Source organism: Oryza brachyantha, chromosome 2 (genome assembly GCF_000231095.2).
Source record: "Oryza brachyantha chromosome 2, ObraRS2, whole genome shotgun sequence".
NCBI lineage: Eukaryota > Viridiplantae > Streptophyta > Magnoliopsida > Poales > Poaceae > Oryza > Oryza brachyantha.
In genome coordinates, this window is record NC_023164.2 from 2,693,030 (window position 1) to 2,716,211 (window position 23,182).

General features: G+C 38.5%; 3 protein-coding genes across 3 annotated transcripts; 2 read left to right on the plus strand and 1 right to left on the minus strand.

The window, feature by feature from the left end:
- Positions 1-201: 201 nt before the first annotated feature.
- LOC107303634 lies at positions 202-1,369 on the plus strand. Its single transcript, XM_015833697.2, has 2 exons — positions 202-853; positions 1,010-1,369. The coding sequence occupies exons 1-2, from the start codon at positions 757-759 to the stop codon at positions 1,249-1,251; spliced, it is 339 nt and encodes a 112-aa protein (XP_015689183.1). The 5' UTR covers positions 202-756; the 3' UTR covers positions 1,252-1,369.
- Positions 1,370-12,024: 10,655 nt separating this feature from the next.
- On the plus strand, positions 12,025-12,465 carry LOC107303657 (defensin NsD7-like). Its single transcript, XM_015833718.2, has 2 exons — positions 12,025-12,076; positions 12,266-12,465. Exons 1-2 carry the CDS (start codon positions 12,025-12,027, stop codon positions 12,463-12,465), a joined length of 252 nt encoding a protein of 83 aa, XP_015689204.1.
- A 1,230-nt stretch (positions 12,466-13,695) lies between these two features.
- Positions 13,696-18,950, minus strand: LOC102719838 (cation-transporting ATPase HMA5-like). The gene is made up of 9 exons (XM_006648291.2): positions 18,654-18,950; positions 17,322-17,936; positions 16,618-17,047; positions 16,095-16,420; positions 15,629-15,687; positions 15,204-15,546; positions 14,902-15,102; positions 14,535-14,792; positions 13,696-14,357 (listed from the first exon to the last, which is right to left on the minus strand). The coding sequence occupies exons 1-9, from the start codon at positions 18,933-18,935 to the stop codon at positions 13,881-13,883; spliced, it is 2,991 nt and encodes a 996-aa protein (XP_006648354.2). The 5' UTR covers positions 18,936-18,950; the 3' UTR covers positions 13,696-13,880.
- Positions 18,951-23,182: the final 4,232 nt, after the last annotated feature.

The window sequence follows — 23,182 nt, forward strand, 5'->3', positions numbered from 1 at the left end:
AAGCATTCTTTTATACGTAAGATGAATGATGAAATATATATAAAAAATAAACGGTGTCATTTATTAAAAACTAGAGAGTAATAAAATATAGTGAATATTTAACCCCATTGTAAAATGATGTGTGTTTCCTTTTGTGTACAAGCTTGGATAAGCTGATATCTGATTTTCTTTTGAGTGCTTTGTAGTCTGTTGAGGATTGCATAGTAGCCAGTGCAGTGCAGTTCACTCATTCCATTTATAGAAAAAAAAGAAAAATGATATGCAGGTGTAAAATTGCTTCACATTACCAAACCACCCCAAAAGAGACACAATTTTCAAGCTACAGTCTGATGTTTTTTGTTTGCTAATTTGACACAAAGGATACAGCGTTAGGAACCGCAGCCATAATGCAGCTGAATCAATGCAAAATGCAGCTAATTTCGGCTCCAGAGAGCAACTTGAAGAACCAAAATGGAACAAGATCACACCTGGCTTAATCAAGGAACGCATACGGCGTCTCAAATAAGATGGATCATCCTGTCATTAGCCAGACATTAACACACCCATAAATGCCATTACAAATTAGAAACAGTGTCAATACTTGCTACTAGTAACATTTTATCCACATGCCATCAATCCCATCCATTTGTAATCTGTGGACGATTTCTTACAAATAGCAACCCCTGCAGATCAAACCGAGTAACCAAACACCAAACCGATCCGATCAATCAAATACTCCAGATCAGGTTTCGTTTCAGCTTTTCAGTGGTTTCAGCCATGGCTTCTCGCAGCAGCAGCAAGCTCACAGCAGCAGCAGCAATGGTGGCATCCATCTTCTTCCTCCTCCTGGCACTCCTCCTCTCCACTCCCGGCAGTAAGCACGCAAAGAAAACATCAGCAAGAACTGAACTTTTTTGATGAAATTTACTCTCTTCGTTCGTTCGTTCGTCAGATCAGAGCTGTAACAATGGCGACGAAAGAAAAAGATGATCTTTCTCTCTCTCTCTCTCTTTGTGATTTGTGATGGCAGGTGCAGCGCACCCGAAGAAATGCGGCGAGCTGCACAGCCCGCTGCCGCTGTGCGACGGCAGCGAGGGCGGCTCCGGCGCCGACGCCTGCATCGCGTGGTGCATCAACGAGGGCTACGCCACCGGGAAGTGCTTCGGCGGCGACAGCGGCTGCACCTGCCTGAGGCTGTGCGCGGGTGATCGTCCGGCGAACGGCGGCCGGCCGGCCGGGGGCAGCATGAAGGCGGCGACGGCGGCGCCATGAACAGACACCAAATGGGCCAAATTTTGACTGAAATTTGCATCAGTTTTTTTTTTTTTCAGTTGGTGGTGTATGTATGTACTATGTATCACTGCCAAAGAAAGATGTATTAACTCTCTATACAAGGAAATTCATAAGAAAATTATTCAGTATAGTTTGGGCTTATAGGAAGATCCATCAGGAAAGTTCTCCTCTCAATATCAACAACAAAATGATCCTTAAAAACTTCTCTAAAAAGTTGGAAAATTATTCTAAACCCTCGAGGAGATGTCTTCTCGTCTATTACATATTATTTAAATAGTTATCAAAAAATTTAAAAACATTTGTGAAGATAGATTAATATAAGATATATCACTACGTAAACATGTAAGTTCAAATATGACTTTTATAATCCATAACAAAAGTAACAAATATGACTGTGAGTGTACGTATACTATTCAGAGTTTAATTTGTTATTTTTGTTATGGATTGTAGAAGTTATATTTAAATTTGCATGTTTGTGTAGTAATATATCTTATATTAATCTATCTTTATAATTTTTTTCAAATTTATAATGACTATTTAGTTAGCATGCAGTAGATAAAAAGACATCTCCTCCAGAGTTTAAAATCCTCTCCCTAAAAAGTTATCCTTAACGAGTCCATCTAAACATGCATGGCCTGAATGCTACGTCTCCCTTTGATTTGAAGAAAAACATAAAAGTTTTGTAGATTTTAATTCTATAGAATTTTTTCTATATGCTCATTTGAAACTCTCTTTTTTAATTTGTATTTTTCCTTTGTTTTTGAAATATTCTGTTTTTTTTCATTGTGTTGAAGTTAAAATCATGTATTTTTTCTATTCCCGTTTTCTCAATGTTGCGTTTCAAAGGTCATGGTGGAAAATTCGGTACAGATTTAATAAATCAGATTCCGTGCACAGCCCTAAAGAGAATATAAATGCAATAGCATCGAAAGCACATAATATTTGAAAATACAAATGTAATAGCATCGAATTGCACATAAATCTAATAGTATTTCTGTACACATAAATCCGGAGGAACCAAATGCAGATGCAATTATTGCCTAATATGCATATATATATGAACACACATCCATCTCATTTACATCCATTCCAAAACCGAAAGGTAAACTAGATTAATTTTCACATAAAAAACCATTCCTTAATTAATCTATTGCCTCAAGGAAAAAAAACTATTCTTTTAGTTCTTATATTTCAGGCATGGAGGGCCGGAGCAGCAAGATCGCAGTGGCAATATTGATATTTTCCCTCCTCGCCGTCGGCGGCGCCGGCGCGTGCTCCGCCGTCGTCGGCCGGAGCAGCACGGTCAGAGGCGACTGCGAGAACGACAGTGGCGGCTGCGCCGTCGCCTGCAGGGGCGAGGGGTACGCCGACGGCTACTGCTTCACCGACGTCGCCGACCCCGGCCACCGCGTCTGCATGTGCACTCGCCAGTGCTCGCCGGCGACGATCATCGAGGCAGTTAATTGATGATTGATTCTGGGCGTTCGTTGATGCGTGTGCTTGGTTTCGTCGCATGGCGACGATCAAATTCAGCAGCTTCTTTGATTTGAATATGGATTTCTGATTAGTGATGAGAGTCCAAACCAGGGGTCATTTTCTTAGAACTCATGTTTGCCAGCATTGGTGCCAAACTTGTCGATCCGTTCCAAAATATAATAATTTTTAATATTTGAATATGTTATCAAATTATAATTACAAATAAAGTATAAGTAACTTATTTGTAATTTCATCACTGCAAAATTTATACATTGAAAGTTTTATGTGTAGAAACTCTGTACATCAGTTCCTAAGATTTTATAAACATACGATCCACATATAAACTTTGCAACGAAAATGTTCCATATTGAAATTTGGGGACAAATTACACATTTTCCAAAATTGAACTTTATATAGACAAACCTTGTACATATAATTTTTGTGTTCAAAGTTTATATGTGGATCGAATGTTTACAAAATCTTAGGCCAAACGGTATTTACCTCGCAATCAAAGAACTGCATCCTTATAGCCTTATCACTAAAATGTGTAGTGACTAAAGATGGAAAGGTAAGAAAAGGTATCATACAGAGAAGGGGATATATTCATGCGAATGTCTTGGACGTGGTGTTTGTGTAGTAGTCCTTTAGTAATCCATCAAGTCATGTTATGCCGACTATCAAGTCAATTATATATGGACCGGCTCAACCCATATATGACCTTCTTGGGCTATGATTTTTACCATGTCAGGCTAACATGCATAGGCCTGGCCCATGTCCCAACACTACGTCACCCTCGTCTACATGCAAATTCGAGCACACACAATCCAACAATAGTAATTTATATGGTGCATGAGGAAGCTTATTTTTTGATAAAGACATAGTACATACACATAGGATTATAAAGATCGTACACTCACCTCTATAAATGTACATATGTACACCCTATCCATATGAGCAACTCTAAAAATGGGTGGACCAAATCTTGAGATTGATGAAGTCACAGTTGACGCCTTACTATCGATAGATCTGTCGCCTACCACTAAAAGTATAAAAGTATAAGTGCATAAATGGTTATTTTTTACACTGAGGTAGTAACTTGAAATTCTCATCTTTAGCTTATATTTGCAAAGTTTGCTCGGATGAGTTTGTCACATTTTTGGTTGCCACTCAGAATTATTGATGCGCGTAAGGCTTATTGTGGTTGAGAAAATATTAGAAATATTACATGCAAGATGAGACATAACCCGCAAAGAGACTCTTGCATCCTTTTGTGTAACAAAGTACTATAAACTAAGGCACTCATAACACACACACACAATTAACGCTATCCCTGTTAGCTCTTCTAAGCTACTTAACCATGATTTCCCTCCATTAGTTCATATGATTATATTTGTTCATCTACAGTAAAAAAACATGTCCAAACTACCTGCTCTGTAGCTTTCTGCTACATATTAACACAGTAAGAGTGTCATAGAAGCATATTCCTTCATTCTAGCCAAACATAGATAGCCAACAATGTGCATTGTTAGTAAAGATCAATGCATGCCTCTAAATTTGGTTTATCACAAACTTTTCTCTCCAATGCCATTTTTAAACAACTCTTATTATCAACTATCCATTTCGAGCTTCTTCTATTTTTAAAAGAGAAAAACACTTGCAGTTACCCTTTTGTTTCAGGGTTGCTACCAAACTATAGCTTCATTAGAACTTTAATCAACTCCACACTTATTTTTGTATAAAAAAGAACTTCACCCTACATGCCCTATAAATTGGCATGTCAACCTATCCTAGGTTTTGGCATGGCTTGCGAGGTTACCTCCTTATTTCGGTCTATCTTAATCTTATCACTCCTTATCTTTTTTTGTGTAATTGTGGAATACTCTGCTAAAAATCACAAAAATTCATGATAAATTTCTTTGTATGCTTCTCTGCCTCGATCACATTGTAAAGATCTTTTTGTTTGTTTGAACAGATGCAACTTCCCAACCCATGACACTAGATATGATTTCTATAAACTTCCCATTATCAAGAAACTAGTACTAGACATTACTTTTCCAATACAAACACCACTATTCCACACTTAAATTTAATGCTACTTATCTCACATGATATCTTGGATGTTGTGTAGAAATCATGTCTTATGCAAGACATGGTTTCATTCTCTTTCCTCATTTATTCACTTACCACCTCATTTTTCATCCTAGGTGACAACTTATTTAATGCTATAGACACAATCCTAGTCATTGGGTTAGGAATGCCCTAATGCCGCTGCCTCCTGCCCAACATTCCCTGCCTTGAACATGAATTGCAAAAGCCCTCAAGCCTGTGCTAATCAAAGTGCAGCAAATGACTACCTTATCGGATTCTGCGAGGTCTTTACTTGGGGATTTGGGGATGCGTGAAATGCTCAAATGCCCAAATGATGCATCCTCACCATTCCACATTGTTACAATTAAAATCCGATTGGTGGTGTGCGGCAGTGCTCGAGGATGTAAATCATTTTAGATAGATCAATTATGGTTCATATATGCATTGGAGTATATGTTGTATAATGGATACCACCATGCATGGGAATAAGCCGGTGATTATTGCTAAATTTTCATAAATCAAGCGTTGAGAAGTAATGAATAATAAATACATTATCTTGTAGAATCAACTGTATGAAACTCTGGTAGAATGTTGTGGTTGAGCTCCAATCAGATTGCTCAAACTGACCAATGAGGATCGTATGTTTTCCCTCAGGTTGACTGCATCTCCATTGGAGGTAACTTGTCAATTAGGAACTATTGCAATAATTATTCAACTCTAGGACTGAAAATCAAGATGTGCCGCCTAAGTTACAAATATATGCTTTCTTTAATATCCAAATAAGAAATGTATGAGCATTTATTATCCTTTCAAAGTGCCTGAACTGGGATGTTGGAATTTTCCCTCAAAAAACAAGATATACATGACATCCCAAATAAAATACCTCCACATTTATTTTTATAGTGACCAAGACAAAGATGTGGGCATTAATATTTTCTGAATCTAGACTAGCCAAAAACAAGATATACATGGCATGCCCAATAAAATATCTGCACATTTATTTTTATAGTGCCCACCACTCAGATGTGGACATTAATATTTTCTAAATCCAATAGTACCCCAAACAAGATATACATAATTCCATATCTATTTCATACTTAAAGTGGTAATTAATGTAACTGCTACACACATACTAATTAAAAACTATTCAACTCCACACTATAAATAACTCATCTACGCCCTTCTCTCCCTCATCCAACAAAATCATATTAGCTTAGTTCATTTCATCTGCGATGAAGACAAAGTTTGCAGTAACAACCCTGGTCTTGCTTCTGTTGACCTTTGGTGAGTTTAATTACTACTATATCAACAACTTAATGTTACATGAATTTCTAGCTATTAAATGAATCACAATTACTAATCATTTTAATTTGTTTATGTGATTTATCATGTTAATTATTTGCCTTTTGAATTTTGATTGATTTAGCAGGTAATGGTGAGTCCAAGATGTGCAAAGAACATAGCAAGACGTTTAAGGGCCTATGCCTCAATAACAACAACTGCATTTCCCGTTGCATCACTGAGGATTACACTGGTGGGTACTGTAGCGGCACCCTAGACCGCAAGTGTGTCTGCATGAAAGAGTGCGATGATGCGCTACCACCACAGCCTTTGCCACCTAAGAGTGGGCGGCACGGTCACCACCACGGGCGACAACGACACCGATATGAGGACTAAAGAGTGGTTGTGTGGTGTGGTGGCTATCCTGATTCATGTTTCAACTCATCAACTTAATTCTTGTTTAGTTGAAAATAATTATCATAATGGAATGCAAATAATGATTATGAGATTGATTGAATACTTGGCATCATCTTTTATCATGTTTCTACTTTTCTAGTAGCTATATATATATGTTGCGTATGTGTAATATGGATGCTGCGATGGTGCTAAGATGAAAGAAGTAAATTGAATTTTTCCACTAATATAATGTAATGCAAAAACTATATGCATGCGAAATGTTTACTGATGTTATACAAATTGGAACATGGGTACTCTCTCTCTATATATATATAAAGAAAAAACATTTTTATTCTATTTTTACTTACTCTAGGCACTTGGGTAATACATTAGAAAAAAATGGCATGTTGATGCGGAATATCTACTTGGATGAGATCTCAAATGAAAACCAAATAAGTGCAATAACCATTCAACTTCATCACAACATTGATATGCCATATATTAGACACAATGTAAAAACTGAATTACCATGCTCGATTCATGAGAGATACTTTGTAGAACAGTCACACTAGTCCGCACGGCAAAGTATGCCCATCAAACCACACCAACACGCTACATACTACTGAGGACTTGATCTATGTTTCAACCATTCTCCATGTATCTAAAATGTTTCAAGTCCATACTTATAGTTCACTAGTCTCATGATAGTACTAGTATCACACTTGTACCTTAGAAAATGACATTCAACATAAGGTAGTTAAACTAAGTAATTAAAGATAAAGATACCACTACTTTATTTTACAAAAGACACTTGGCTGGATAGTTGTCCATCAGAAGCGTGTCTTCTTAACACCAGCAGCAACCAATAGGGGCAACCCCTAGTTAGGACCATCCTAAAATTCAGCAGCGCCTACAGAGCACTCATCAAGTCATCATTGGGATAATCCTCACTCGAGGCATAATCTAGATAACAATATACACGTACATGACAAGTAGTCGATACATTAATAAAGTTAGTGTACTTGCAAGACAACCCTATAATGCATGCAAGGGCATATCAAGGATTGATATATAATGTTATAATCCTTGCATAAGTCCAATTTTATTTCTCAGTTATTTTGCAATGATAAATCTTAAAACATTAAAGCATAGAGTATAGATAGTACCATAGCATCAACATATGTACATCATCCTTGTGCCCTACATGGCAACAAGTCAATAATAGAACTTACCTATTCAATTTCATCACCAATTCAAATCACATTTCAAGCATCTTTGCAAAACATAATACTATACTCATGATAATTTACCGTGTGACCCTTAATCGTGAGTATGGCTAACTGATTAGTTTAAACTCTATAGAGTTTGTACAACTTTATCCACGTGATGCATAATATTAATCATGATACCACATGTCCTTCATACCAAGAATGTCATTTAGGTCCATAAACTTAAAAATTGCATGTCTAGATACTTAAACTTGGGGAGCGGGTGTCATTAGGTTTGTAAACTTGAAAATTACGTATCTAGGTCCTTAAACTTGTGAGCGGATGTTATTTAGGTCTGTAACCTTAAAAAATGCACATCGAGGTCCTTAAACTTGAGAGCATATGTTATTTAGGCCCGTAAACCTGAAAATTACATATCTAGGTTTACCATCTTGGTTTAATGAATCATAGTTGATCCAAATCTCATTTGACTGAAGTTGATTGCTGTTGTGGCATTCCACGTAAGTTGTACATTTGCAAACAACCCTCTTCATGACCAAAAAGTGTCGGAATAATTAAAATTTACCCCTTTGCCCTGGAAAACCTATGAATACCAATGGCGATCATTGGTAACAAGGGAGCGCACGGTGACAACACAGCTTCCTAGACCTTCATGAGATAAGGGAAATGAGCTATGATGATGTTAGACATTGTGGGAGGAGTTCTAATGGCTGTGTTATGGAGAAGCTCACCCGAGCAATGCAACGATGGTTAGTAGCTCACTAGTGCTGAAAGAGACACCTCATGTTCCCAGTGATTATAAGGCGACCCTTCTTAGTCTCCCCGTGGAAATGAGGGCAAGCAGGAGTGAAGGTGGGTGGAGTGCCTAGCTAGAAGACGGAGGCACCATGGCGGCACAACTCGAGTAGGTGGCTCACGGGCGGTGTGGCACACTCCTTAGGAAAGGAGTATGAGCTGGCTGGTGTTGGGTGGCTAACAAGTAGGGTCCACAAAGCCAAGGCCCACTTGTAAATGAAAGAGATGGAGAAAACCTCCTAGAGGTAAGTGTAGGTCAGTATGTTGAGTAGTTGTTATTTTGCATCCAGGGTTTTACTCTCCTCTAGAGGGTTTTAGAGTGAGATCAATTTACTATGATCCCCTGAGAATTTGGTATACAGTTTTGCAAGGTGGTGTTGTCAAATGTGTAATATTTGATCACAAGAAGATTACAAGAAGAATTGTTGGTGTATAGTTTTGCAAAGTGGTGTTGGTAGACTCATGCTTGCTATCGTCTGATGGTAGCCATTTGCTAATAGGCAATTGCATTACTATAGTGATTTTACACCAATCAGCTTTGTTCAAGTTAGTAGGCGTCAATCATTGTTTCATTAGGGTTTCAGCCGATGGGTTTTTAAGTGTTGCATCAGCTTATAAGGATTACATGCAAGTTGCTTTTAGCCGATTGTAACAAATGATTCATTATTTATTAAACTATTCGAGTCTATTTGTATCGAACTTCTAGCTAATCTAAGCCTTCAACAATTGATTGTTTATCTATCGACTAAACGATGCCACGTCGACATCTTATCGCATAGGTCCTAAAATATCCATCGGCATGATAGTCATCTGCCCTCGCCCCGTCCTCACCCAACACATCCATTCACTTCATGGAGGCCAAAGCAGCAACCATTTTGTTAGTCTTGCTCCTCCACACCCTTGGTGAGTTTACACTACTACGTAACACCTTTACCATTGCTATTTCATAATTAGCATGACAATCGACTGCAAAGTTGGTAGTGACTAAGCAGACAATGATACTTCCGAGTACCACTGTCCATTCTTGATATCGTCAAGCTCATATATAGTATCGATTTTCTTGCAGTAATTTCTAATTAATTAAGGATTGATGGATTGATTTGTGATGAGCAGGTGGTGAGGCAGGTACGAAAATATGCCATGATCATAGCCAAACATTCAAAGGCATGTGTGTCCACCCCACCAACTGCATTGCTAGCTGCACCAATGAGGACTACACCGAAGGCTATTGCACAACCGTTACACACATATGCATATGCACTAAGCCATGTGGAGGGGAGAGTCCGCCTGATGATCCGCCACCGGCTATGCTGGCAACACCGGCAAGGGCCTGATCACCGGAGAGGCTGACCAGTAGTGGGGTTCTATTGTGTTAGTTGTGGAGGTGGTTGTCCTGATTCATGTTGCAGCTCATCAACTTAATTCTCGATCAATTCAAAATAATTAACATGATGGAATACAAAGAATGGTTGATGAGATTGATTGATTGATTGAGCACTTGGTGGTGCAATCCATTATCATGTTTCTATTTTATACTAGCTAAGTTGCTATATATGTGTCTATGTATAACTCATAGGGTGTGATGGTGCTAAGATGAAAGAATTAAAGTGAACTTTTCCACTAATGATTACAAAGGCAATATGCATGATAATTGTTTGCTGATGTATATGGATCAGAACATGTATACTTTCTAGATATATATGAACAAACCTTTTTTTACTCTTACTTATGTATGATAAAATGGCACTCCACACACTAATGACATTGAGAAGTTTGCTAACCACTCCATAGGTAATGTTTGGCAAAGAATTGAGTCTATGAGAGGTGAGGAAAAAGGTATGCCATGCCACAAATGTGACAATGAACCAAATACTTATTAAAAAAATTCTGGTGTGGCTAACATATGGCATGTAAAAGTGAGAACTCCAATCAAACAAGCTCTAGACATTTCTTACTCATGTGAAATGAATAGAAAATTATTATGGTTTGTTCCTTGCTCGGAAGAAAGTGTTAAGTAAGGTAAAAGAGGGAATGACATGGGAAGTGTATGGTTTTGACATCACATTATGCACTAGACAAACTATGCTTATCATTTTCCGTTATCCTCCAACCCAAGAGCCTGCCTCAAGTGTTCTAAGTTTCTCGTGGGGTAGTTTGGGCAGAACTTATTTGAGGATGATAAATTTACAGGAATGTCTTCCTTCATACCATGATGGACATGCAAGTTTGATTAAAGTTCTTAGAAAATTTTGGACAAAACTTACACGCTTTCAAATTCCTTTAATCCTGCAAGTCACAAAGTATCATCACAAGTTGTTACATATGGTGCTCAACAGAGGAGCTTTGGTGGTCCTACCTTCCATAGAGTTAAAACATAAATGAATCTATCACCACACCATCATCAACTCTCTACTCGCCCAAAAAGAGAGCATGGGCCTAAGGGCTCACCTAAAACTTTTACATTGATGGTATTTTTTCCTTCTAATCGTAGTACAAAAAACCAGACTAGAGGCTGACCCGCCATCGGTTCACCGGTCGAACCATCATGTCACTGGTCAAACCGCTAGTTTTGTATTTATTAATATTATATTTAATATTTTTGATATACTACCATGACAAATTAGTAAAAATATGTATAAATAAACCAATATATCTATTATTATATGGCCACAACATCACAACTAATTATAGCAACCTAATAATTCATAATGCTATATTGCCACATGGCAAATTAAAAAAGCCGGTCTGATTTTAAAAAACTGGGCGGTTTACAAAAAAAAACCGATGGGTTTACTAGAAAACTAGTCGGTTCACCGGTTTTTTATCAGTCGATTGCGGGGGCGGTCTTTGAGCGAAACCGAGCCACTGAATATGTCGGTTCCGATTTTTTCCGGTTCAACCGCAAGTCTGGTCCGGTCTTTTGTACTATGCTTCTAATACGTACTATACATGTTTTTTTAGAAAAAAAACTATAACAATTTATAATGTGCCAGCATTCAGCTACAAAAATCCTTTCCTACTGTGTTCAAGATCTAGAGCATCAAGGCAAGGCAAGGCAGTACAGTAATTTCGGTGACTATATTCTGAACGATATCATGAATTCATGATGATGAATAATTAAAAGAAATGCAAAAACATGGCAAGGCCAAGGTGTAAGGCACGTTTGACTTCCACAGACACGGATAGATCCATCATATTTCTTATAAGAAATTAATATGGTATGATCTCCCAAACAAGATTTGCCATATCGAATTAAATAGATGCATGTTTATATATTTTATTTCTAGAGTGCCCAAAATGTTTGCATTAAATATTTGTCCCACACAAGAATCCAAAATCAATGAATGCATATCCATTTTGGATGTATGACTAATGCAACACTCCATAAGGTGCACACACATTTATCAAACATGCCATACTTCCACTCTACAAATAGCCATCTGCCCTTGCCCCCCCTCCTCACCCAACACATCCATCCATTCACTTCATGGAGGCCAAGGCTGCAACCATTGTGTTACTCTTGCTCCTCCTCACCCTTGGTGAGTTTACTCACCCTAAATTATCATTGCTGGTTCATAATCAACATGATTTCCTATTGTAAAGTCAGCAATGACAAAACAGACAACTGAAAATCCTTTTTAGCCTCATATATAGTACTAATTGCCCTGTAGTAATCTCTAATTAATCAAGCATTTTGATTGATCTACCTGTGATTCATGATGAAGCAGGTGGTGAGGCCGGCAGCAGGATATGCCATGATCATAGCCAAACCTTCAGAGGCATATGCGTCCAGCCCACGAACTGCATCGCTTGCTGCACCAACGAGGATTACACCGGCGGATACTGCACCACCGTCACACGCAGATGCATGTGCACCAAGCCGTGTGGAGGGGACAGCCCGCCTGATGATCCGCCGGCGAGGGCCTGATCGCTGGAGAGGCCGGCCAGCAATAGGGTTTTGTTGTGTTGCTGCTTGTGGGGTGGAAAATGTACTAATTTGTTGGAGAGAATAATTGATGTTGATGCATATGTGTTGCAACTCAAAACTGTTTTATTTCAAGATGGAATGGCATGCACTGGGGAGTCAGGGAGATGTGTTTTCTGAAATTGACTGGAACATTGACTTAAACATGGTTTAAAAAGTGAGAACAATTCTGTGAACATAAATTTGTATAAAACAATCAATTGGCCCAGGCCCTATATAAAGTGGAATTAATCATTCTCCATTGATGAGAGAACTCTCCTAGGTTCAAGTCTCGATTTCTTATCCTTGTGCCAAGAAAAAGGCTTTTCGGTTACGATAATGGAAATATAGAATGCAAATACATGAGATGGGAGAATACCCCAAATTCCTCTTCCTAACGTGAAATCAGCATAAATTTGATGTCTATGGATCGAGTAAGGATTCAAGAAAATTTGGACAAAACTTATAATATCTCAAGTTTCCATTAATCATACACACCAGGGACATAGTCAAACTGAGTTTAAACCATCAGCCCATTGCCAATTACCTACTCGTTAAGATAGGTTTGGACTTTTCTTAACTCATCCCTTATCATAGCCCAAGGTACTAGATATAATTCACTTGAGAATCAGAAAGTTAAAGTTCAAAGAACCTGTTGTAAATGGCTGAACAGACGATGGATTATTTGATTTTGTTATAATATTCGAGTGTACAAACAAATGAATTAACTGCTACAAAGTCAGAAAAGTTGTTCTAAACCTGACACCAACTTTGTTAACTTACCACCAGTATCCAAAAGCAAGATTGACATATCCATTTCGTATGCATGATGATGCCAAGTGTGCAAAGTCATAAATTACATTTGGACACTTCAGATTTTTCACAACTCCCAATGCTCAGTAATGCCAAAAGCAAGATAAACTTAATAAAAAAAATATCTTGTTCATTTAAAAATATCATAACAAAGATATGCACATATATCTTGCTAACTCGCTAGCATCCAAAAACAAGATATACAAAGCATCCATACCATCAAAATGCAGCAACCTTGGTCTTGGTCATCACCTGACTGATCACCACCGAAGACGATGGCATGGTAGTCTTGAGTGAACAAATCAGGCCGTGGTAGTTCTGGTGTCAAGTTGATCTGTCAGCAAAAGCCTGGAATAAGCACAACAAAAGATAGATGTTAAGTTTTATAGTTCATTACTATATACTTGAGTCAACATCCTGCGCAAATCTTCAGTGGCAACATAGCTTTACCATATATACAGGAATTAGGGGTAAAAATGTATCGTATTCGTGTACATCCACAGATAGGCACCACTCTCATTTCTTTTAAGAATAAAGTAAACAAAGAGAAGGGGGAGGCAAAACGATCACTCTATAGTTATTTGTAACAGAGTTGTGAGCCTTGGTTTTCTGTATCTCCTCAACCACAGAGAGGAACATACTACACTAACAGATGAGAATGCCATGCAAGCGCCAGCCAGCCAAGGTGGCATTTGGAGACCGGTGAACGGGAAGAGTGCCCCGGCAGCAACTGGGATAGCGATGATGTTGTATGCCATGGCGAAGAAGTAGTTCCATCGGATTCGGCTGAATGTCTTCCTTGAAAGGTCAATTGCTGTGATGACATCTTCAAGGTTGTTCCGCACCAGCACATAGTCCGCTGCCTCAATGGCAATGTCGGTTCCCGCACCAATGGCCATTCCAACATCAGCTGCTGCTAGGGCCGGGGAGTCATTGATGCCATCCCCAACCATTGCGACAACACTCCCATCCTTCTGGAGAGAGCGTATGACGTCCGCTTTTCCTGCAGGCATAACCTCAGCTCTAACATCCTCAATGCCAACCTGCAGAGGCACAACAACACCAACGAATTAGGACTTCAAGATTTCACATTTAAGCCAGTAAATCAATATACTTTTCTTTGCAAAAAAAAACAAGTGATGAGTGTATTTGCATCAAAGTAGCATATAAAGATGCTAGCTAACAGCCAAGCACTATAAAACATGAGAACGCCAACCGACCTCCTTTGCAACTGCTCGTGCAGTCCTCCAGTTGTCCCCTGTAACCATTACTGGATAGATGCCCATCCTTTTTAGGCCTTCTACAACTACAACAGCCTCCCTTTTTAAGGGATCAGTCATCCCCATTAAGCCAATGAGTTTGCTGTCATATGCTACAAGAACTCCGGTTTTTGCATTCAGTTCAAGGTCTACCAAGAAATTTTCAGCTTCTTCAGGAATGTTTATTCCATTTTCAGTTATCAACGTACGATTGCCAACCTACATAAAGAGTGTAGTCAGATTTACTTAGCCATAGCAACATATAAATCATACTCCATTCTTCATGTATTGAAGAGACAGCTCAAGGTATCTGCATCATATGACTCACCAAGATTTTCTTTCCATTGATTAAACATTGAACCCCTTTGCCAGGCAAGGCAGAAAAGTCTGCTACTTCCAGAAGCCACTGAGAAAATATCTCTTGTTTTCTTTTCTTGATGTCCTCTTTTGATGATGGGAGTTTACCAAAGAAATGGAAATGAAAAGCGTAATCCAATATAGCTTTTGCAAGTGGATGTTCACTGCTTGCCTAAATTATAGTAAAAGAGCAGAATAAGATTATCATGACTGTATTCATTTGAAATAAGGATACACGTTAATGTTAATGCACTATGTATATCATTGCATTACCTCTGCAGATGCTACCAAAGTGAGGAAGTCTCCAAGATCAATTCCTGAGAATATCTTTGTCGATGTTACGGTAGCCTTTCCTTGTGTCAGTGTCCCGGTTTTATCGAATATAACATATTTCACGTTCTGAGCCCTCTCCAGTGCATCTCCACCCTTTACAAGTACCCCATGATTAGCCCCAACTCCAGTTGCTACCATAACAGCAGTTGGTGTTGCCAGACCAAGAGCGCATGGACAAGCAATCACCACAACAGAGATGGAAAACATGAGAGAGAAGACAAAGCAATTGCTTGTTTCTGCAACCCACGAATTTGGGTATGCTCCCAATGATCCGCACAGAAACCTAGAAAAGTCAACAGGCATGTGTGACAAACCTGAACTCTAGTAACCACAGTTGTGGACTTAAACAGATGTGCAACACTTACCATGCAATGAAGGTAACCAAGGACAAGGTGACAACAATCGGAACAAAAATACCAGCCACCTAAAAAGAACACGCATAGTGTTAGCATTTTACAACACAAACCGGCAGTCAATAGGATGTATAAGGACCGAAAAGCAAAAGACTGTTGCCTGATAAAAAGGATGCATAAATCCCACATGTAGCTGGATAACTTAACTAACTTCATGTACTTTAATGTATATTCAATATTGTACAGACAATAAGTTACTTTATAACTAATAAGTTGTCATAAAGTATCAATCATGAATGCCAGGTAACAAATGAATCAAACAGTAATGTATGGGATTCATCAAGGAAAATGTAATTTCCTCCACAAGGTGCTTATGAACCTAACCACATAAGTTGTCCAAAACAATTTTTACAATTTATTATTTGAATATAAAAAAATGGTTAGCTCAGAAACCTTGTAAACTGAAAGATGCACTCACATAATCAGCAAACTTCTGAATAGGAGCCTTGGACATCTGAGCAGTTTCAACAAGAGAGATTATCTGGCTCAAGACTGTCCCTGATCCTACTTTAGTTGCTTGTATGTGGAGGATTCCATGTAAGTTCATTGTGCCTCCAATTACTATACTGGATATTTCCTTGGAGATAGGTGCAGATTCACCGGTTACCATACTCTCATCAACATGACTTGTACCCCAAACAACAATACCATCAGCAGGTACCTTGGAACCTGGGAGCACTTTCAAGACATCTCCAGGTTGGATTAAGGATGCATCAATCTCCTTCTCCGCGGCATATTTTCCTTCTGTATTCAAGGATAGTGTTATGAGTTGGTACATGTAAGACTACTAATGTGAAAATGCCTTACTAGTATATGTACATGATTGCAATTCTAAGAAATCGGTTTACGATACAATGCCAAGCCAAAAAAGAAATAGAATTTGAAGATAATTTGGAAATGAACTTTCTGAAATAGCTACTGCCATAAAATGAATCTTGTACCTTTGTCTTTTAGAAGCAAAAGTGCAGTAGCAGGGACCAGCTCTACGAGCTTCTTAATAGCATCTGATGTTCTGCCTTTAGCAAGCAACTCAAGGTACTTCCCAAATAGCACAAATGTGATAATCATGGCACTTGTCTCAAAATATATTGGAGGATGAAATCCCGTGAATGCCCCATAAAGAAGCGCACATACAGAGTAGACATATGATGCAGTGGTGCCAAGAACAACTAGTACATCCATATTTGTAGATCCGTGTCTCAGAGCCCTATAGGCTGCAACGTAGAATCGTTTGCCAACACCAAACTGTATTATGCTCACCAGTATCCACTTCAACAAGTCTCCTATGTGAAATGGTCCACAGTGCATGAGTAGGAGTGAACGCATGAAGTGTATGCGAGGGCATACCATGCGCATAAAAAATACAGGAATCTGTTGCAAGGAAACCAGGGGAGAGTCAATATGCAAGTAGCAGGACATAACTCATCTTAAGTTAATTCCATAATGGTGAGAATGTGGCACGTGAAAATTGCTTCAGGGAGTGCTGGCATATCAGATGGGCCTGATATTTATATTTACAGCTACAGCTATGACAAAACTATCTACCAGCAGAAAATAAAATATACATTGGAGTAACTCATTAGAATTTAGAAATATGATGAGAGAATCAGAAAACATGTAGGAAATCAGGAACAAACAAACTTACACTTAGGAATAAGCTAGAGCGGAGAAGACGGAGCATTTTGGAGGCCTCCTGTGCATCATTTGAAGCAGCGCGTATGTATGGATTCTGTACATGGGCTTTCAGTCTGCCATTGCTTTCCATCTTGATGGTATCCACAATTAATCTCAAACCAACAACTTCTGGATCAAATATAATTTCAGCTTCTGAGAGTGCCAAATTTACACTGAACTGACGCAAGCCTTCCATTCTGTTGAAGATATCATGAAGTATATCTACATCTATCTCAGTATGCAATCCTGTTAAGCCTAGTAAAACCTTGTCTTGCTCACTACTTTGTAAGAATGCAGCTTCAAAACCAGCATCCTCAATAGCCTGAACAATTTCGTCTTTGCTGATGACAGAAGGATCGTACTCAACTTCCCCTAATGAGGTCGCTAATGCAACAACAGCTCTTTTTACACCAGGCAATTTCTTCAAGATACCCTCAACAGAATTCACACATGCAGCGCAAGTCATCCCCCCTATCCTAAATTGACCAGATAGAGTGCTCTGTGATTTAGGCTGAGAAACAGAAGAGTCCGGGAGCAGTTCTGCCTCAAATCCAGCATCTTCTATTGCTTCTATGATGTCTTCTTCCTGCATGCAAGAATATTTAAGCCTTCCAACAACAGTAGAACCTGAACCGGTACACACACATCTTAATAAAACAGTCCCTGTCAGGACCTTTCCCACACTTAAAGTAAAAGCAAATTACTTAAAACTAAAAGTTGTGCTATTTTACAAGGACCAAACATCTAACTATATTTCTGGAGATTGTTTCCAATTGCAAGCGATTCAACACTATATTTTGCAGGATTAGTGATGAACTACTTAAATCAACAATAGTGAACAATTTTTCTAATAACATAATTGCCAGCTTTGAGAAGACTGCATTCCATAACAATAGCAATCGGCGTCAGTACAGTTTCACCCAACACAGCAGCAGCAGCAGCTATAATAATCGATCCCCATTCATGGTACGCATCCTACTACAAGTTCAATTTGTACAAAGCCAGCATTTCAGGTTCCAGTCTCTGAATCTGCGAGCTTGATAGACGAAGAAACGACCGGTTTCGAGCAGCTACTGCACTAATTGCGCATCAAACGAGCTCGCCAATTAACGACCTTCCGATTCTAAGCCGCCCTAACCGACAACAACAAAACGAAGCTGGACAATTTCCCGCCCCTCGATTCTCGCGGCCAAATCAAATCAAGCAACGCAAGGGACACGATCCCAAATCCGAGCCCATGCGAGCGCGCGCGCGCGAGAGAGAGGGAGAACGAGAGGAGGAAGAAGAGGGGATCGCGGCAGACCTTGGCGAGCGCGGGGTCGAAGACGACGCGGGCGCGGCTCTGCAGCAGCGAGACGGCGACCCCGGCCACGCCCCGCCGCGCCGAGACGGCGGCCTCCACGGCGCCGGTGCAGGCGGAGCACGTCATGCCCGTGACCCGCACCTGCACCCGCCGCAACCCCTCCTCCCCTTCCCCCTCCCCCTCCCCCTCCCAGCCGCCGCCGCTGCCGAGCAGCGCGACCTCCTCCATCTCGTCGGCGCCGGCGCCGGCGCCGGCGAGCGGCGTGAGCTGGAGGTGGGCCATGGCCGTCAGAGAGAGAACGGGAAGGGCCACGAATCGTGGGGAAAATGGTGGGCGGGCGTATTTGTATATATATATAATTATAATTATTATAATAGTAGTAATAATAATATGGGAAATGAGGGGGTTTTCTGGGAAATGGGAGGAGTTTGAGGGGGTTTATGAAAATGTCGCAGATGTACTACTATTGTTCGTTTGGTTGGTAGGCAGCATCTGGAAGGGTCAAAATTCTCCCATTGGATGATTTGATTATTACTTCCTGATGACTCTCTCGGCCACCGGACTACCATGGTTATAATACAAAATTTTAATTTTAAAACATCACTTTAAAGTAGATTTTGAATTTTTTTAGAGTACTTTCTTCGTTCCAAAATATAAGTATATATGTGATTTAAATCATGTGCTAAAATATAATCATTTCTATTAATATCACATAACTACTTGTCTAATCAACAATTTCTCATTTAAAATCCAAAATTAAGTCTATGACTTAAATTTTGGCTAACAAGCCATTCCAACTGCGAAAAGATGGAAGCCTAATATTTTTTTATGTTTTCATATACGATGTTGGTTAGTTTAAATTGAAGAAATATAGGGAGTGTGTATACATGGGGAAGGGTACTGTTGCTTATTTTCCATTCTAACATATATGTACCCATTTTATTTTTCTCTTTTTTTCTTCATTATGCCATTTTTTTTCTATTACACAGCTTGTCTTCACTTTACCAATATTTTATCACACCAAAATACCATAAAATATTTCAAGAAAAAAACTAGCAATAAAAGTGGACAAAATTATCACTTGGCACCATCATCTTCCTTATCTGAGATTGTCAATAGTCTCCATTTGTTTGGACAGGAAATCATAGGTGGTGCTTTTCATTCTTTTCTATTGTCAAAGGGGCATGGTTTGGTCCCAGAGTACTCGTACCTAATAACGTGGATAATACTGAGAATTTTGCAAAATGGCCCCTCTCCTTACGTCCAAATCTTTATGTTGCTCCTGATACTGTTATCGTTATTAATATTTTTCGCTTATGCTTATGCTTGAAGCTAAAATTTAAATTTTCAAACTTTAAAGTTGAAGATAATTTTAGAATTTTGTTTTATCATAGTTTACTTTCTAGCCTTGGATTTCTAGCCTTGGATTCTAGATCGCTAAGAATACATATATAAAATTTTTATATATAAATTATTTTTATTTATAAGTATGTTATTTTGTTTATTCGTTGAATAAACGAAAAGACTGGCACCTTGGTCAGTACGACTAATCGGGTTTGTATATGAAAATGGTACGACGATGGTCGCGGCAATTTGCAGGCGATTGACGAACGAGAAGAGAATGGGTCATCGTGATCTCTTTGGTTTGGAGGAATTTTATAGAAATTTTAAAAAAATTAAATTGTTTTTTTTGAAATTCCTGTAAAATTCATATGATTCAAAAAAAAAAAGCCCTCAAATTGGTTGGAGCTGACGATGATGTAAATGCTAACCGGTCCAGAGAAAGAGAAGAAAAGGAGAGAAACGGTCAAGGAGGCGTGAACTGCAAGGCAAAAGATTTTGGCGACCAGACCAACGAACCAGAGACGCAAGCAACGAGTGCTTCCATGCCTGCTTCTGGATCAAGCTAACCTGTGATTAGCGAGGCTGCCATTGGCTCTAAGTAGTCTCGGCGGGAGGTTTAATGAGTAATAAATAGGTTGTCAGGTAAACAGTTTTAATGATATGACAATATATTAATGAAAAGAGATGAAATGAGTTTTATGGATATAAAACATGTATACACAATTACCTAGACAACTTATGTCTTGTATGTAACCTAAGAAATAAATAATAGATGAAACTAAGATGAGTGTTTTATCCTACTTTTAAACATTATTAGATGACACGTCACTCTAGATAATCGTGTTCATAAAATTTACATTGAGAATGGACTTCGTGCAGCCAAATGTTTGGAATGCACTATCTAAAAGAGGAGAAATTTGTGTTCTTTTGCAGCACCACAGTATAGATTATTTTGGTTTTTATGTGTGCCTTTTTCTAGACGGTTAAATGGAGTGGTTTTGTAAAAAAGTTTCTATGCAAAAAATTATTATCTCACATTCATGAAGTAGATTTTTAACTTCATGCAGTTAATTACATTGTTGATTTATTTTTTATGCATAAAAATGTATCATCTCACAATTAAATATCTGATAAAAATTAGATAATTTTTTATGCATAAGAAAACACGATCTTAGCAACACTCGAGAGTGGGAGAGGGGCAGGTCGATATGGATGTCGCTGGTGCCGGTAGGCATGGCATGGGCGGCACTGTTGATTTATTTTTTGCCTTTTGGGGTTTGTGAATGATGAGAGAAGAGCAAAGCAAGTGTAGTACAAGGTTGTACAACGTACTACTGCTGGTGTTGCAGATAGATGCCTTGGAAACGGTCTTCAGTGTACTACTGGGATGTGATGTTTGGGGAGTTTTAAGGCCACATTATCTCTTAGCTATCTAAAAAATAATTTTTTTAATGATCTGACTCTTAGCAAGTAGCTCATAATACAAATGACGCTATATATCATTCTTACTTGACATTAAAAAAGTATGTGCAATAGACTATCTCTTAAGTAAGAGATAACTTTCATCTCTCTTCATTAAAAAATTATATAGTATATCTTATAGATACATTTTAGAGGAGGTCTTCCTGTGCAATTTTTCGTGGGATTTTTGAGAAGGCAGAAGATCATGCAACCAGTATGAGAATCGGTAGTTATGTAATTTAAGAAATGGTCTAGAAGTCATAAACTAGAAAAACAAACCTTTCCGTATTCTCCAAACTAAAGCTAGAGTTTTATATTCTAGATAAGCTGAGTTTTTTGTGTTATGGAAAATTGGCTTCTGATCAGCTGCTTAGTCTTAAACTCCTGTAATAGTGCCTTCTTTTATAGCCTGTCTTTGCTTCTCCTAAAAATCTTTATTTTCTTGAGAAATTATTATATTAGAGTTTGGTAAAGAAAGGAATAGATGTATTAGGATTTGAAAAGGTAAAAAAATAAATGCAGAGTCACGTCGCAACGACGCATAAGAATAATACAATTGGGTAGCTAGCTGCAGATGCATCCCATGTTCCACCTACCCCTTCATGTCGTCGAAGAGACTAGGTAGTTATGTTCTCAGCTGATATATATATATATTTATAAATAAAAAATAATTTATAAATATCATTTTGATATATGTATTTTTATTAATTTAAAAAGAAAATGAAAAAACAAACTATGATAAAAAATCTTAAAATCAAATATAAATTTAAAGTTAAAAATTTAAAACTTAACCTATAAACCAGCAAAAGTGAAAAGATAAGACTGTTTTGATGGGGCCGATTGGACATTACGCTCACGTTTTTAAACTCTTGTGGATAAAATATGGCGTGCCATATATACTGTGGCTAATAATTATTTGATAAAAAGATTGTGTTTATGATATGCGGTGTACTGGGTTAAGTTTTTGTGGCAAGCTAAATTATGGCACGAGATTAAAAGTTAGGATAACTTGGTCAAACCTCCTTGCAGAAGATGTGGCAAGCAAGCAAGGTGTGGCTAACATGTCATAAGGACGATAGGAATTTACTGAATTTTGATAGAAAACAGGTCGATTCCTCCAAAATTTATATGAAATTCCTCCTGGTAGGCTCTAAACTACGCGATGGCAAATGACGAAGGACTCGCACTCGCTAATCGCCGGCGTCAAACTGGTGTTCACCGGCCTACTGAATTACTGTGCGTGTTACCCTTTTTCAATAAAAAATTACAACTCCTAGTCTAATCGAAATGGGTAAAGTGTAATTGGTAATCTCGAGGATTTACTGGCCTGTCTTCGAAGATGAGCAGGTAGTGTTTGCATACTGCGTTCTTAGGGAGAATATGCGTATATTATGAGCGTTTGTGTTGTGCTGTGTAATTTAGAAAAATGTTTCTGTCTCCAGATCAAGGATTCTCGTAAAGATTGTTATTTATTTACGGATATGTGATTGCATCGATAGTATTTAAATAGATCGTTTTGTTTCTCTTATCGATGAAATATAAAATTTTAAACTACTTTAATTTAACCTATAAATTTCAAATCTAATTTACATTAAAAAAAAAGAAGTAATGGGCAGATGGTACATTGGGCCGGAACTGGAGAAAGCCCAAGTAGCCATCTGGACCTTAGGATAGAGCATAACAGGATCCCATTTCAAGGCCCAGTTTCGCCAGTGCTCAGCCTT